The sequence below is a fragment of the Rhyacophila brunnea genome, unplaced genomic scaffold (genome assembly GCF_057557595.1).
Source record: "Rhyacophila brunnea isolate RB1 unplaced genomic scaffold, BYU_Rbru_1.0 scaffold_2, whole genome shotgun sequence".
NCBI lineage: Eukaryota > Metazoa > Arthropoda > Insecta > Trichoptera > Rhyacophilidae > Rhyacophila > Rhyacophila brunnea.
The window spans coordinates 57,247,202-57,263,976 of NW_028232859.1; the positions used below are offsets into that span (position 1 = coordinate 57,247,202).

The following is a 16,775-nucleotide window of genomic DNA, read 5'->3' on the forward strand; positions in this document are numbered from 1 at the left end:
TTTGAAAAATTTCGAGATATTCAAGTTAAAAATGACGGATCTACCGAGAGTAAGATGCGTCGGATCTGACAGTTGCTGCTATGTTCACCGGACAGACGGATGTTTTTATAAACATTTAAAAAAGTTTCTATAACCCGTATTTTTATTCATTATGGCAAGCAATAGGTCACAAAGGATATTTGATGAAACATCTTTGATTGCTCGTACTGAAAAATAGCATTTTGCAGATCCAACTTTTTAATAGGGACCGACGATTTGGTAGACACGTGTGGTTCAGAAATTTTCGTTCAGAAACGTATAAAAATAAAACTATAATAGGTACTGCATTTTCAAAACATGATAAAATACCGCCGATAAAAGATTATCTCCATTGTCGTTTATTGTTTTAAGTATGAAGGAATCTTTTCTTTTGCGATTTTTGTAATTCCAAATTGTTTCTAGATCCCCGCATTGATTATTTCTTTCCCCACCAATATCGTCATAATATTTTGTTTGATATTGGCACCATTTAAATGCAATTGTTCGATAAGAATGTTTATGTTTTAATACAAAATATTATGGAAATCCGGAGAATGAAAAATGTCACAATACAAGTGGGTACTATGCAATATCTCGAGCACGGGTGCCCAACCCGAAGATCGCGATCTCCACAAGATCCATGTGGTGTTATCTAGGAGGATGATGAAGATTTAAAAATCAAAATATATTTTTAATCGGTATTATAATAATAATAGAATAACCTTAAAACAATCTCGCATGACGCAAAAATATAGTCACGTACATGCGTACATAGCTCTTATGAATGCCGGTTTTTGTTATTATACTACAAATACACTATACCTACTATGGCTGTGGCACGAAACTAGTAATTTATATTGTAGTTCTAGTTATTGCTTATACTTAGAATGCAATATGGTAAATTGCTTGTAGAAAATGACGATAGTTTCATATTAAAAAATATAATTGCAGTACCTACGTTAATTAATATGACCGAAATATGTAATCCAAAATCTTTATTTACTGCATACAGGTAAGTACAGTGGAACCTCTCATAGCGAGCATAATTCGTTCCAGAATCTTACTCGTAATGTGAAACACTCGTTATGTGAAACAATTTTCCCCATATAAAGTAATGTAAACTACGATAATGCGTTCAATCATTCAATGCCGAAAAAATACTCAAATTTTTATTTGTAACGTTTATTCAAATTTAAAGTCAGTGAAGTATATTAGATAGATAGATTAGACAAATGACGAATGAACCTCTACCAAATTATTTAGTTAAACCATGCATATGTAATTCTAACTGCCGTACAATATTATGTAGTTATAAAAAATCGGCTTTGACATGTATATCATTGTGCAAATGTGTACGTAGTGTTTGTATAAACTGTGATCATGATACTTTACTTAAAGCAGTTTGAACACTTGACGTGTTGTTTCTTTTTTTTAATAAATGTGTACTTAGTGTGGTTAGTGGTTATCGTTATTTCATTTATTCACCTACCTCGATATGCAACCTACACTGTTTCTGGATTAACCATAATACTAAAACTAATGTCATATGCATAGATATAGTAAAGAAACCAATCTGGGTGATTTTATACAAAAATGCTACTAAATAAAATAATTTAAGCCAAGGAGGATCCTAAGAATCGATAATTTTGATCACATTGCACTACCCGCTATTTTTATTTTTTCAACTGGGACGAACCGTTCTACGACCATGCCGATGGCATGGTACAATTATTGCATTTTCAATCAATCCCCGATTCGGTATTGGTTTTATTGAAGAATTCAGAACAATTTTTGGTGCGTTATAAGAAAAAAAATTTAAAAAATTGACCACTAATATCGCCCGGCAACATCGATATAATATATCTTGGTGACCCCTAAAACCTATTCTAATTGTCAAAATGCGTTCCGCATATTATGTATACGAAAAGTCTATGGGATCCTGCACTAATAGGAACGTTAATACTTTTGAGAGTATTTTTCATAAAGATAATATTTTTTTCCTGTAATGCTTACAAATTGAGCGAATTTTAAATATCAGTGTATATTATGTATATTGTATGTCATAAATGTTAATATTTGTATTGCAATTGTTTGCTTAATATGAGAAAAACAAAAAAATACACTACATACGTTACGAACATTTTACTTGAACATTTTAAATCGTAAGGGATAGCATGTAACTGAGTTTAAATAATCGATTAATTTATTATGAGCTATTTACAACCAAAGTAACTCTAAGGAAGTTTATTCTCTGTTCATGTTAACGACCCCTTCTAGTTTATTTACATTGAATTCTTCAACGTGTGCATTTGAAGTTATGTAATAACTAGGATTACCCTAGAATCTTGCCATTTAGTGTGGTGGCCTAACTATAGACACCCTTATATCACTAACGCTCAGCTTATAGATCTATGCTTGTGGTTCTGTATGTACCGGTAGATCTGCAGGCGTTGAAAGTGTCTAACTGCATACCTAGGCACTGCTGCAGCAAGTTGCATATTGTGTTCAACGCATCGAACGCTGTGTGTGTGAACATATAGCAACCACAGTTTCCTGTAGTTAGGAATCGTGCCTACACGTGGCTTAAGTACATTTTAAACTTATTTTAATATTCAAACGATCACAATATCACGAACTATTGGTAGATTGGTAGGTACTTACTGTACTTCGTACTCCTTGACTTTCAGGATATACACAGCCAAAGTGAAACGAAAGTTTCCAGATGGATTCCAATTCGGAGTCGCCACATCTTCATATCAAATAGAAGGGGCATGGAACGAGGATGGTGAATATTATAGTTATATTATTAATATAGGTAACTAGTTTGATTGCTGGCCCGGACCACGCCCGGCCACGCACACGATGGGTTGATAATGTTACAAAAGATGCCAACCAGATACTAAAAATCAGGAACTGGAAAAGACGTGCGGAGGACCGTTTCGGCTGGAGGACAGCGGTGGAGGAGGCCATGGCTCGACTTGAGCTGTAGCACCATCGAAGAAGAAGAAGTTTGATTGCTGGCCCGGCGAAAATTCACCTTTGTTGTAAATTGCTAAGAATCCAGTATATTGGCGTCACCGTCAGCTGTAAAGCAGTTACCTTCATATCGATGGTGACCTAGCAATATGGAAAAATAGCTATTATATACGGGAGAGTTTAAACTATACTTTTTAGCTTATTTTTAACTTTAGGGCTCAGAGAAAAAAACACGTAATTTATTATTTGTGTTTATTAACAACTAAAGATTAAGTAAAAATAAAACTTAACATTTAATACTTTTAAACGATAGGACATATTGGTATGGGGAACATGTTGTTGCAAAAAGGATTTTAACTTAAAAATAAGTAAATACCAATGACTTTCGACTCCACCGTTATTATTGTATTACAAAATGCCAATGTGCCTAGTTAAAAATTGTAAAAAAAATCTACTAAACACTTCAAGAAAGATGGGATATCACTTTTCATGTGTTAGTATTATTTATTATTTATAAAATGCCATTTTAAGATAATGTTTATTCAATGCAATTGAATGACAGAAACCATTGGACAGTCGCCTGTGATGCGCTGGGCTCACTTGCGTCTAATCTCCGAGAAGTCGTAAGTAACCGAGAATCTGTTTCTAACGCAATGAGTCATGACACTAATACGCCATTACAATAAAGGTTATATTACTATAAATTCTCGAAGCTTGTATCGCATAATGGAAATGGATACGTCATATGGTCACGTGACATCTACCTATACATCTGTGAATGACTTTCATGCACAATTTCTCGTGCGCGCCGGTATGAAGTGAGTTGTCCATTTAATATGTCATTGGTAAATACCAACTCATTAGACATAATCAATAGCGCTAAACTAATATGTGAAACTTAATTATACATAACAAAGCTATTATCTTATAGGAACAGAATAAATAATAATCCCTTTTTTACTGTTAAGTATTATAATAATAATCACTCAAAAAATAGTAATTACACGACCGTGTACCTACAACTATAGTATAGGCGAGAGCGGTGACGAACCTATGGCACGCGTTTTGTTGTAGAATCTCAACCGGGCGAACCAAAATGTCCCGTAATTTTACAGAGCACCGAGCACCTGGTAAGTGGAAAATCTAATGACTATGGACGCATAATAAGTTTTGGTGATAGATGTGATTTTTTTGAAAGAAAGGTTTAAAAAATGGCTCTAAGGCAGGTGTATCCAATGTTGAGCTGAATTGCTATAAAACTCGACTTGGATTTTGGACGGAAAATATTTTAGGAGGAAGAGCTGAGAAATGGGAGAAGATGGGAGGAAAAATGTGCGAAAAAAAAATTTCCTTGTGCTCTGACGGAAAATTTTGGAAAATTAATTGAAAAACGCTGGTACGAAACTAAAATTTATGTACCCAATTTCAAAAAAAACCATGATTGCATATTTTTTTAGTTTTTTTGGGCATATTATTATCAGTAAAAATTTTGCACTCTTGGTTTGGTATAAGGCCTTGATTTGCATTGAACAAAAATATTGAAATACACACATTTTCAAATATATGCATTTATTATTAGTACAATAAACCAAATACTTTTCCAACGTTCAATTATTGTTCTTTCAAAATACAAATCTATCAATAAACCAAATCTAGTATAGTTCCAATACATAAATAAATATGTTATAATAAACCGATAACCATATTCATTCATATATTCATATTACAATACAACACTTATATAATATTGTTTACGCCAAGTTCCTTATTACGTAATTCCCATTACGTAATTTTTTTAATTACACTTCCTCTGCCACAGACACACCACAGACCAGTTAATGGCCGTGCTCCCTCATTCCTATTATTTCGTTCTAACCCATTCTCTCAATACAGTCCACTATTTTTATCAACCAACATATTATTATATGAAGGTTGCTTTAACTAGGATAGTGGATAATTAACTATAATAATAATTATTAACTAATATATAATTTAATTTTAGGTAAGTCTCCGAGTATTTGGGATCACATGACTCACATGAGACCAGAGATGATTTCAGATAGAAGTACAGCAGACATAGCATGCGATTCTTACCACAATTATAAACGAGACGTTGAGATGCTAAAGGAGTTAGGGGTTGACTATTACCGGTTCTCGCTGTCATGGCTTCGCATACTTCCAACGGGATTTTCACACCAAATTAACGCAGCCGGAGTTCAATACTATAACATCCTGATCGATGAATTATTGAAAAATGGAATTGAACCAATTATCACGATCTACCATTGGGATTTGCCACAGACGCTGCAAGATTTAGGTGGATGGGCAAATCCAGTATTGGCAGAATATTACCTCGATTATGCAAAAGTTGTATTTACTGAATTTGGGGACAAAGTTAAAAGTTGGATCACGTTTAATGAACCTCAAGAGATCTGCCTTGGTGGTTACGGCAGAGATTTACGGGCACCTGCTTTGAATCAAAGTGGACTAGAATATCTTTGTAGCTATACATTGATTTTAGCTCACGCGAAGGCCTACCATATGTATATTGATGATTTTAAGGTAACACAGAATGGTAAATGCACCTTTTTATTCTTAATCCATACCCACTCCTTATGCTAGAGTAGTGATTGCCAATCGGCAGCTCGCAGCGCCATTGTCGATAGCTCGCGTAGAATATTTTATCGTGTTAATAAAAAATTGCGATTACGTGGGCAATTCGTTTCAGCTCCTTTTATAAATTTTGACATTGAAAAACTCTCCAGCACTATCGTCGAAAATATTCAAGAAGATGGCCCGTCATCATAAATAGAATTTCAATGTGATTTGCCACTTAAGAGTGTTTCCTCAACTGTAGAATCTGTATGGCCTTTCATCCCGACAGAAAAGTATCAAATTTGAGTTCGAAATAGTGCGCTCAAAATAAAATTAAGGCATTGTTTGTTCTACCTACTTATGTGAATCAACGTTTTCCACTATAAAGGTGGTTAAAAGTAAATATAGAAACAGATTCACAGATGTACATCTTGATAATTGCATTCGGATGGGAGTGACAAGGTACTCACCGAGAATTGAAAAAAATGTGGACGAAAGTGAATGCCATTCTTTTCACTAATTATTTTTTCTTTCACTCACACTTATTTCAAGATATTTTTTAATTATTATTTTGTTTATAAATAAATAATTAAAGTAAGCATTATCTTCTATTAGAAGTCCGATGACATAATTTATTTTAACGGCCCAAATGCGCCACGTAGGTCAAAATTGAGATTTTATGGTATTTTCAGAGCACGATTTTAAAAGTTGTAGATAATCTATTTCTATAATTTTTAAGCTTTATTATCCTGTATATTTATTTTAAACATTTGATGACTGCATAAAGTATTTTTATTGCATAAAATATTCTATACATAAGGTATTCTTTTAAACCTCTCGATCTAATGTTTTAGAATATAGTAATATTTCAGTACATCCATGTGCAGTGGTGTTAAAATTTTTCGGATTTATTAATTTTTAAACGCAATTATAAAACCATTAGTAAAATTGTTGTTTAGAAATATTATATAGTGAAAAATATTTACGATAAAAAATTATATTTATATACTCTGTGATCCCAAATTTGACAAGAATTAGCAATGACATTAGTATGGACGAATCATCTGGAAAAGAAAATGACACTCACTTTATTGTCGGGTCTGCCGAATGGCATAATCTGTTCTAACGCCATTACAATAAAGATGATATTGCTATAAATTCCTGATGCTTTTTTTTGGGTCTGCCGAATGGTTCGGTTCGAACGGGTTCGCTCAAATGAACATTGACATTAGAAACACTGTTCTAACGCCATTACATTAAAGGTCATACTGCTATAAATTCCCGATGCGTGATATCGCATAATGGAAATTGCGTGACGTCTACCTATACATGCGAATGCGCGAATTTACTTGCTAGCTACTGTATTGAGTGCATCGTCCATTAATAATGTCATTGAGAATTAGGCATTTTACTATTCAAAAAATGGGCAAGATTAACATATTTGAAGATAATTCTAAAGACATTGATTATAAGCCATGTCTTTGACCATTCAAATGTTATAAAATATACTACGAATAATGATTGCTTTATAATAATTATTGACCTAAGAATAAGGTGGTATTTTTTGAAATACGCCATTTCTATTGGCATTTCCCAGTGGTTAAGCTACAACATACGGCCGTAGCCATAAATTTACAAACGATAACTGAAGTAGGGAGTAAGATCACGTTAACGCGCGTGTTTAAACATGTACCTAACCGAAAAAACGATTTTTTTTTCAATTCAATTCAATTTCTGAAAGTACTCGTAGCTCACATCCTTATTGAGTTTGGAGACCACTAGGCTAGAGCATGTATTACTTTTGAATATAAAATTTTGTGATAAACTCGAAAAGTTGTTGATTGACATTCCAACTAAAATAAACTTGATAAAAGTAGGACACAGGGTAAACTAGAATTTAAAACCTCATCATGGCAAGTAGAATTTTCAAGAATTCTTCCTTTCTGCCTTCTACTCTTCATAACTGCGAGACTAATTAGTTTTGATCTACCTAATCGATTTTAAAGATTGAATCCAAACCAACGTTATATAAATTGTTAGGCATTCACTTGATTGACTCATAAACACATAAACGATCCGGATTGATTTATCAAAGAGACAGCATCATCGCCGTACTCTAGATCGCACAGGTTCTCCATGGAGGTGACACATATATCGATAGTGTGAGGAGACGATGTGACTTTCATATAAATATAAACTAAACTTAAATTATCATTCTTATTCCGATGTGGAGCAAACGGACTTCCATACTGTGGAGGTAATCGAGCCGTTCCGTCAACTCATTGTTTCACATCGAAAAATCCAGAAATGGAATTCGTATTGACAATCTACGACTTTACGCCTAGTGCTTACAAAACTATTTATGTAGCTGATACGGGTGTGTGTGGACGCAAAGATCGGTGATTGATCACACTGTCACATATAGAAGACTTCTTAGTAACGTACCTGTCATGGCGGCAACGCGTCCTAGAGGCGTGTTTAAATAATGTACCGGATCTCCTTTAAAATGCCATTCTTTTTGCGTTGCCATTCAATGCAAACAACCAAAAGATTACAAATAATAATTCTAACATCACTCACTAAGATGAAATGATACATTTGGGAGCGTTCCTCATTTGAAAATGGAAGCGGGATTAGCGGCACTGGAGAGAAGTATTGTTAGTTGACAGTTTTAAGGGGGGACATGCTCGTCGAAGGTCAAAATTGAGTTTTTATTGTATTTTCAAACCATGATCCTGGACACTCCTTAAACGTTGTAGATAATCTATTTATATAATTTTGAAGCCTTATTATCCTTTATAGTTATTTTAAACATTTGATGACTGCATAAAGTATTTTTGTTACATAAAATAGTATTCTTTTAAACCTCTCGCTCTAATGTTTTAGAATATAGTCATATTTCGGTACATAACTGTGCAGTGGTGTTAAGATTTTTTACTTTTATTAATTTTTAAACGCATTTATAAAACCATTAACATAATTTATTACGAGATAATTTTTGTAAAATATTCACGATAAAAAATTATATTGATAATCTCTGTGATCCCAAATTTGACAAGAATTAGGCATTTTATTATTCAAAAAATCGGCAAGATTTACACATTTGAAGATGATTCTAAAGGTATTTATTATAAGCTATGTCCTTGACCATTCAAGTGCAATAAACATCTTATGAATAATGATTGCTTTATAATAATTATTGACCTAAGAATAAGGTAGTGTTTTTTTGAAATACGCTATTTCTTTTGTCATTCCCCAGTAGTTAAGCTACAACATACGGCCGTAGCCATAAATTGACAAACTATAATTGAAGTAGGGAGTAAAATGATATTGACGCGCGTGTTTGAACATGTACCGTTTAAAAAAAAATAAAAAAAAATTCGGTTAAGTACATGTTCAAACACGCGCGTCAATATCATTTTATTCCCTACTTTAATTATAGTTTGTCAATTTATGGCTACGGCCGTATGTTGTAGCTTAACCACTGGGGAATGACAAAAGAAATCGCGTATTTCAAAAAAACACTACCTTATTCTTAGGTCAATAATTATTATAAAGCAATCATTATTCATAAGATGTTTATCACACTTGAATGGTCAAGGACATAGCTTATAATAAATATCTTTAGAATCATCTTCGAATGTGTTAATCTTGCCGATTTTTTGAATAATAAAATGCCTAATTCTTGTCAAATTTGGGATCACGGAGATTATCAATATAATTTTTTATCGTGAATATTTTACAAAAATTATCTCGTAATAAATTATGTTAATAGTTTTATAAATGCGTTTAAAAATTAATAAATGTAAAAAATCTTAACACCACTGCACAGTTATGTACTGAAATATGACTATATTCTAAAACATTAGAGCGAGAGGTTTAAAAGAATACTATTTTATGTAACAAAAATACTTTATGCAGTCATCAAATGTTTAAAATAACTATAAAGGATAATAAGGCTTCAAAATTATATAAATAGATTATCTTTAACGTTTAAGGAGTGTCCAGGATCATGGTTTGAAAATACAATAAAAACTCAATTTTGACCTTCGACGAGCATGTCCCCCCTGTTCTTGTTCGATAATAGCTACGTATCCAACAACCGCCGTAGTAAATCGCACAAATGTTTAACACAAATGACGCTGTATATCCTCAGTGCCCCCTGACAATATAATATCAAGTTTATTTATTTATGTACTCAAAGATAGATAGGTATAACTGTTACGATTATTTTTTAAAGCATACAATTTTTTTCAGGTTTAATATCAATGACTATCAACACGGATTGGCATGAACCTGCAGATTCTTCACAAATGAATATCGATGCTGCACTGCGAGCAGTGGAATTCGAAGTGTGTGTCAATTTACTTTGTGATTTTCATTTCATGTAAAAATAATTTTTCTAGACATTTGGACAAGATAACACGCTATATATATAAGATAACCGCACACTTCAGAGTTCAGCCATATTTTTAGCAATTGAAATAATATGGTTCAACTCATAACAATGCATAGGTACATGCTGTATTCGTACGTATTTATTTTCATTGAAATAATACTACAAATTGCAGACAGTGTTGGTTAATTTTTAAAATTCAATCAAACCCTGCATAACCAAGCCATATTGATAAAATAGTGAAAGAATATTTGCCCATCAATAAAACATCTAAAATGATGCCATTAAGTCATACATAATTGTAAATATTTTATAGATAGAAGAACATGTCTCTGATTTCAAAATATGTGCCTTTTGATCAGCGCCTTGACTATTTCCATGACATTTAAATTAAGAATATTCTTTTTTTTAATTGTTGTCTTTTTCTTTGTTACCTCAAACCGCAATAACTCAAAAACTCCTGGACCAAAATAAGTGATACTTGCATAGCTTATAGACAATTATCGTTGGTACCAGTTTATTATAGTTAGGTATATATTGAAATTTTGAAAGGTTCTAAAGTCAAAATAAAATTAAAAAAAACGCATTTGCAACAATTCATAAGGATTAGGCAAGTGGTCAGATAGCAGTGGTGGAGTGATGAGGTCAGATGCGGGTCTTCTACCTGTACGTGTCTATCCCCTTATCTTAATAATAAATATTGTTTTATTTTATATATTATATAATATATCTCTCTATTTTGGCGCCCGCACCCGCCACTGCCGAGTCGTAACGTATCCGCTTAGTAAGTCATGGATCTCGGGCTCAAATCCCAGGTCTGGCAACATTCGCATATTGTTTTCCAATGTGTGTATAAATCCAAAGCATATAGGTGCATACTTAATAGGTTGAGGAAGTGGTTAACATCCATTCCATGTACAAAGTAATGTTAAGAAACCTCTTCATGAGACGGTCAAGATCCACACAAATTTTATTGATATAATAATATATAATATATCTCTCTTTTATTTCCTCACTTCACGCGAATGAAGGCACAAACTTTTCCTCAGCTGAATGTAGAACTATTCTAACACACATTTGAAATGATTTCCAGAAGAGTTTTTTGAACAGCCTACTTCAGTTATTTATTATTTATATAGACAAGTGTATGCACCATTTTTTTTTCATCAATAATCCTGCTAAAATATGATGCGTAGGTATATCCATAAATATAATAAATAACTTCAGTAAGTTGTTTAAAAAAAATCTCCTCAAAAATTTCAATTGTAAGTCCGAATAGTTCTGCATTTGTTTAGCTGTTTAATAATTAATAAATAAGTAATATTAAAAATACATAATATTTTTTAGATTGGCTGGTATGCTAATCCAATTTTCTCAAAAGAAGGTGACTGGCCTTCCATAATGAAAGAAACTATAGCACTAAGGAGTAAAGAAAATGGATTGACGTCTTCTCGTCTACCTGCTTTCACCCAAGATGAAATCGAGTACATTAGAGGCACCTTCGATTACTTCGGCCTAAACCATTACAGCACAGTGATGACGGAACAGGCCCCTGCTGACAATAATTTCACCAAGCCTTCTTATAATGATGATGTTCGCGTATACAATCGCGATATACCTAATTTCCCAAAAGGTGAAATTATGAACGTAAGAAAAAACATTCAATTATATTTTATGACTTATTATTATTACTTATAATATTATATACAAGATGGCCGCCCGGCGGCTATAACGCCGTGGGTCCCAGGTTCGAATCCTGGGCCTGGCAAGCATGGCCCCCGCCTAGAATCTTTGCCCCCCCTCCCCTACCTATCGCTAAGGATAAAGGCAGTGTAACGCTCCACAGTAGCGTTTTGCAAATGGTGTACGCAGTAGAATTAAGGGCGGACGTGCTCAGCGTGGGTCAAAATGGAGCTTTTTTCTATTTTCAAAGCATGATCCTGGACATACCTTAAACGCTGTAGATAATCATAAATTGACAAACTATAATTGAAGTAGGGAGTAAAATGATGTTAACGCGCGTGTTTGAACATGTACCTAACCGAAAAAAAAAAAATATAATTATGGAGTTGTCGAGTATCGATACACAATTAAAAACTGTATCGTACAAATACAAAATTTAAAATATTAACATTAGTGAAGAAAAATAGCGCCGCAGGCGACTTTTTTTACAATAAGAGAGAATTTGTGATGTGTATTTATATCACTTATCTGGTCGACTCACCACGCCGGGTCCCCAGGCTAGAGCCCTGTCAGCCCCCCTTTGTGGGGGCCATGCTGGCAAGTACACATATTGTTTTTCATTTTGTGTATGAGTCAGAGTACGGACCTAATAGGTTGAGCAAGTGGCTGACATCGATTTCTCGTAAAAACACAATCTGTTAATTAATCCAAATCTCCACTCAGTGGAGGCCCATATGCAGCGTTGTCAATTTACCGTTTTTAGTGCCAGATCTAGCATTTTTCGATATGCATCTAACTTGCAAAAAACGCATATGGACTATGGCGTTTTTAATAGCTTTTTTTGATCCCTCCAACAGCTTTAAATGTGCTGAAAATACGCTAGATATTTAGTTTCTCATGCACATCAAATTTATGACTATCAAGTACATACTAATTAATGCAGCTAGGTCGGTAGATACCTACTTTAGCAGCGTGAGAAATAAAACAACGTAATTTTTAATACGTTGAAACAATATTCATTCATAGCCTTATTATAGTGAAATGGTATCATATAATTTAATGTGTGCTTAGGTATATGACATCAGTTTGACGATTACCGAAACGAAGGAAAGGTATGTATTGACTTCGTTCTTGGTAGAATAAGTAAATTTACTTGCAATTTTATTTTCAGAAAATGTAGTGTTTTTTCCTGCCAAATAACTTGTTTTTGTACCACGTCTGGCATGTTTTTGTCAACGACAGTTGGCAACACTGCCCATATTAATATAATGTTATTAAGATCGGACATAGTCAAAAAAATAAAATTTTATAAATTATAGATTAAAATTCGAATATTCTTTAACATAGTCGAATATTTAATTTGAATAATCATATTAGGATTTTAGTTTATATTGGTATTTATTTACAAAAGGAAAACAATGAAATTTAATATAAAAATTGTATATTGCTAACGCTGCGATGTCGCTGTATTTATACAAAATTCTATATGTTATTTTCAAACAATCAAAAATGCCATATTATCCCAAATAACTGGCGATTTTTATCAAAAAAACCAAACATAATAATATTTTTTATTAACCATGCCCTTGCTTTTTCATGCAAGGTGGTTGTTAGTAATTTGAGCAATCACAACCATCCAGGCATTCATAAAATCACATAAGTATATTGCGTCCTCACTGGGAATCGAACCTGGAGATCCCGGATGATAGGCCAGAGCCTTACTGCACCACGAGAGCCGCCCTGTATATTTTATTGGCTTTTCAGTCGGTGCCATGGGGAATGACCAGGATTCTAAAATGGATCACGGAAAAATACGACGCTCCTAAAATAGCCATTTTTGAGAACGGATATGCTGATTATAAGGGTGTGTTAGAAGACAAATATAGAGTAAGTTATTTACGAGAATATTTGAATGGCGTTCTCGACGCTATCGACGAAGGCTGCAAGGTTTTTAAATACACCATTTGGAGTCTTATGGACAATTTCGAATGGCGTCACGGATATACGTGAGTACTTCTTTAAATTACTTATCTACATTATAGTTTAAATTTTGGGGAAAGCTGCCTGGTTACATGTAAACTGTTTTTGAATTCGACTTGAGTCAAAATTGATTTTGGCAAAATTCATTAATTGACGAATGAAAACCTAACCTAACCTAACAAATAATCCAGTATAACGGCTATTTTCAAAATTTGTTTGCTGCTGGCTTCCTGTAAAGTGTAGACCGACAAGAGCCGTGTTTTATTTGAACATTAATTTTATGTCAGTACTAAACGACCCAAAGAGGAATATACGGCCATATTATATTTCCGATACAGCATTTCACGGTGAAGTGTGTTACGGCGAATTGCATACGTACAAGTTTCCGGATACGAAGCTGCTTACTTACATTAAAATACCAAATAATTATATACATTTAAAAAATGGAAAAAGGCACATTAACAATGTCACCGATTTTATTTAAGTAGGTATGTACCTATATTGCATTTTTTCTGCTGCATGAACATTAAATTTATTACCACGTTTTCGTGGATTGATTTTTGAAACGAACATCAATAATTATTATAGAAAACCGAAATTCTTAAAACAGTATTAACGTAATTACATTATGATTAAGGGCAAGAAATATCCTAAATTGTGTTTTCCCGAAAGTTTTTTTTTATATATAAAGTACTGTCACGACCTCGGACTTTGGGTCTTATACCTAGAGTACCTTTTAGGGGTGTAGAGTGGCCTGAACACGCCCTTGGCCTCGTAGTCAAATAAACTGCACCGAGCCGCACCCTTGACCACCCAGAGGGACGTTTCTTTCCAGAAATAAGTCCCACGGCCCGTGTCTTTGAGACTGAGGACACGGTTCGTGGAAGACCAGATGTGGATAAGTAAGAAAGTATGCGAGACGACGAATGCAATTGGGCTTCACCACTTAAACAGTATAAAAAGTGACCAACTGTCGCTAACAATAATGTATGAAACATGTCAGTAGAATGTGTAGACAAAACGCCAATAAATTGTAATAACATGTATAAAGAATGAATGGGAAAAATAACTTGTATTGTAATTGAGAGAGAGGAATGTTAGATAGCGCAAGGAGAAGAAAAAGAGTTAATAGAAAATAATGTTAAAAGTCGGCCGGCAACATTGTCTTTGACCGTTGGAGATATGCAACGTCGCCCAAGAAAAAAAACCGTTGGGAATGAATTTCAAGATGGCGGGAGTATGACGGGAACAGTAATACACGGGTCACGCATTTTCGTCCTCGGTAACATAAACTATTAAAAAAAAATCGCGTGTCGATAGCATTTCGCGGCTATTGTATATTATAAGTAACCAGCTCGGGGATATAAATATTTTGGAATCAATTGCGCTTAAAAATTGTGTGTTATGAATAACCTATAATAATTCTTTAAAAAAAACATATTGTGTCCGTAAAACAAATTATAAAACTATGTAATAATTATATGACATCGACGTAAATATACCCTGCCGTTATAAAACTAATTCCGGTGCGTTATTTTACCCAGCCCAAATCCTAAAAAAAACCATACTAAGAATAAAAAGTGACAGTTTACCAGTTACTAACAAAAATTGTGATACCAGGGTTCGAATTGAACTTTGTCTGAGCTAGACCGGAACCCTGGATTTATCAGTACCTAGTAGGTAGCAGTGACGGGGGACGGAGATAGGCTGTTAAGATTCGACATAAATAATGTACACTGAATTTTTTTCGGTCATATTTAATTGTTTTCATTGAACTATGAATACAATTTGCAGGTGGTGCTGGTTAGTTTTTAAAATTCAATTAAACCCTGCCTAAACCACACCATAATAGTTTATGAATGTTATGGGCGATCCGACAAAAATAGAGCACACTTTGTCAGTTATACGTATATGTTTTCGTTGAATTAAGAATACATGATATTAGGTACAGGTAGATGGTGGTGGTTACTTTTTTATTCTTTACCATGCCTAAACTAAACCATAATCGATAAAAAAATATTCTTTTATCTATAAAATATCTAAAATGATGTATGGTTTAATGACATAATTTTAGATATTTAATATATAAACGAATATTTGTTATACTATAATCTACTATGGCTTGGATTAGGCATGGTTTTATTGAATTTTAAAAACTAACAAACACTATCTATACGTCATTATAGTCTTAGGTAAATGAAAAAAAAGTTTGACTGATAAAGTTTAGTGTGCACTATTTATGTCGGATCTTAACATCCTACCTCCGCCCTTCACCACTGCTTGACTTTATCCTCCACGGCCCGATTGCATCGACAAGGGTTGCATCATAAACTTTATGGAGAACTCTAAATTCACCACGTCTAACAACGTGACCGACTCACCTGAGTTTTCTAGCCCTGAAAACTTTTTCTATATTGGGTTTAAATTATTCGAATAGCTCAACATTCGTTCGAATACGCCACCTTTTTTTTTTTTTTTAAATTGTTCCAAATATTTTTCGGAGAATTTTGTTTTCCAGTAATAATTGGATAGCTTTCTCTTGTTTCTCTGTCAGGCTCCAGGTTTCATATCCATACAGAGCGATTGGTTTCACAGTCACATTTTATACCCGGAATTTTGTCGTTTAAATAAATTTGAATTTTACCGCTATTTAATCATATTTCGATTTCGCGATACTACCTTATTTTAATACAATTTCAGACAAAGATTTGGACTGTACCACGTCGATTTCGACTCTTCCAACCAAACACGAACTCCAAGGCTTTCAGCAAAGTTCTACAAGAAACTTATAAAAAATAAATACATTCGATAAAATATCAACAAACAAAATGACAATCGCCAGGATTTCAATACTTTTAAAATTAATAAAACATTGTTATTTTTATAAAGGCTTACTTGTATTTATATATTTTAATGTATTCAATAAATTGATTTTGCAAACGACATAAATAATGTAGCTTTCTATCATGTACATTGTTATAAAATTCTGATGGTCTTCATAATATCCTGTAAAGATCAAAAAGATTTTCGGGTATCTTTTGAAATTTTGTTTAAATAGATTTTGTAATATTATATTTAGATTTCATTTCATTAGAACTATTTTAATGGGCAATTACGGATATTATGA

General features: G+C 33.4%; 1 protein-coding gene across 1 annotated transcript; it reads left to right on the top strand.

The window, feature by feature from the left end:
* The first annotated feature begins 579 nt into the window (after positions 1 to 579).
* LOC147072578 (myrosinase 1-like) lies at positions 580 to 16,460 on the top strand. Its single transcript, XM_085947338.1, has 7 exons — positions 580 to 593; positions 2,706 to 2,803; positions 4,997 to 5,569; positions 9,847 to 9,941; positions 11,333 to 11,584; positions 13,433 to 13,674; positions 16,349 to 16,460. Exons 1-7 carry the CDS (start codon positions 580 to 582, stop codon positions 16,458 to 16,460), a joined length of 1,386 nt encoding a protein of 461 aa, XP_085803464.1.
* Positions 16,461 to 16,775: the final 315 nt, after the last annotated feature.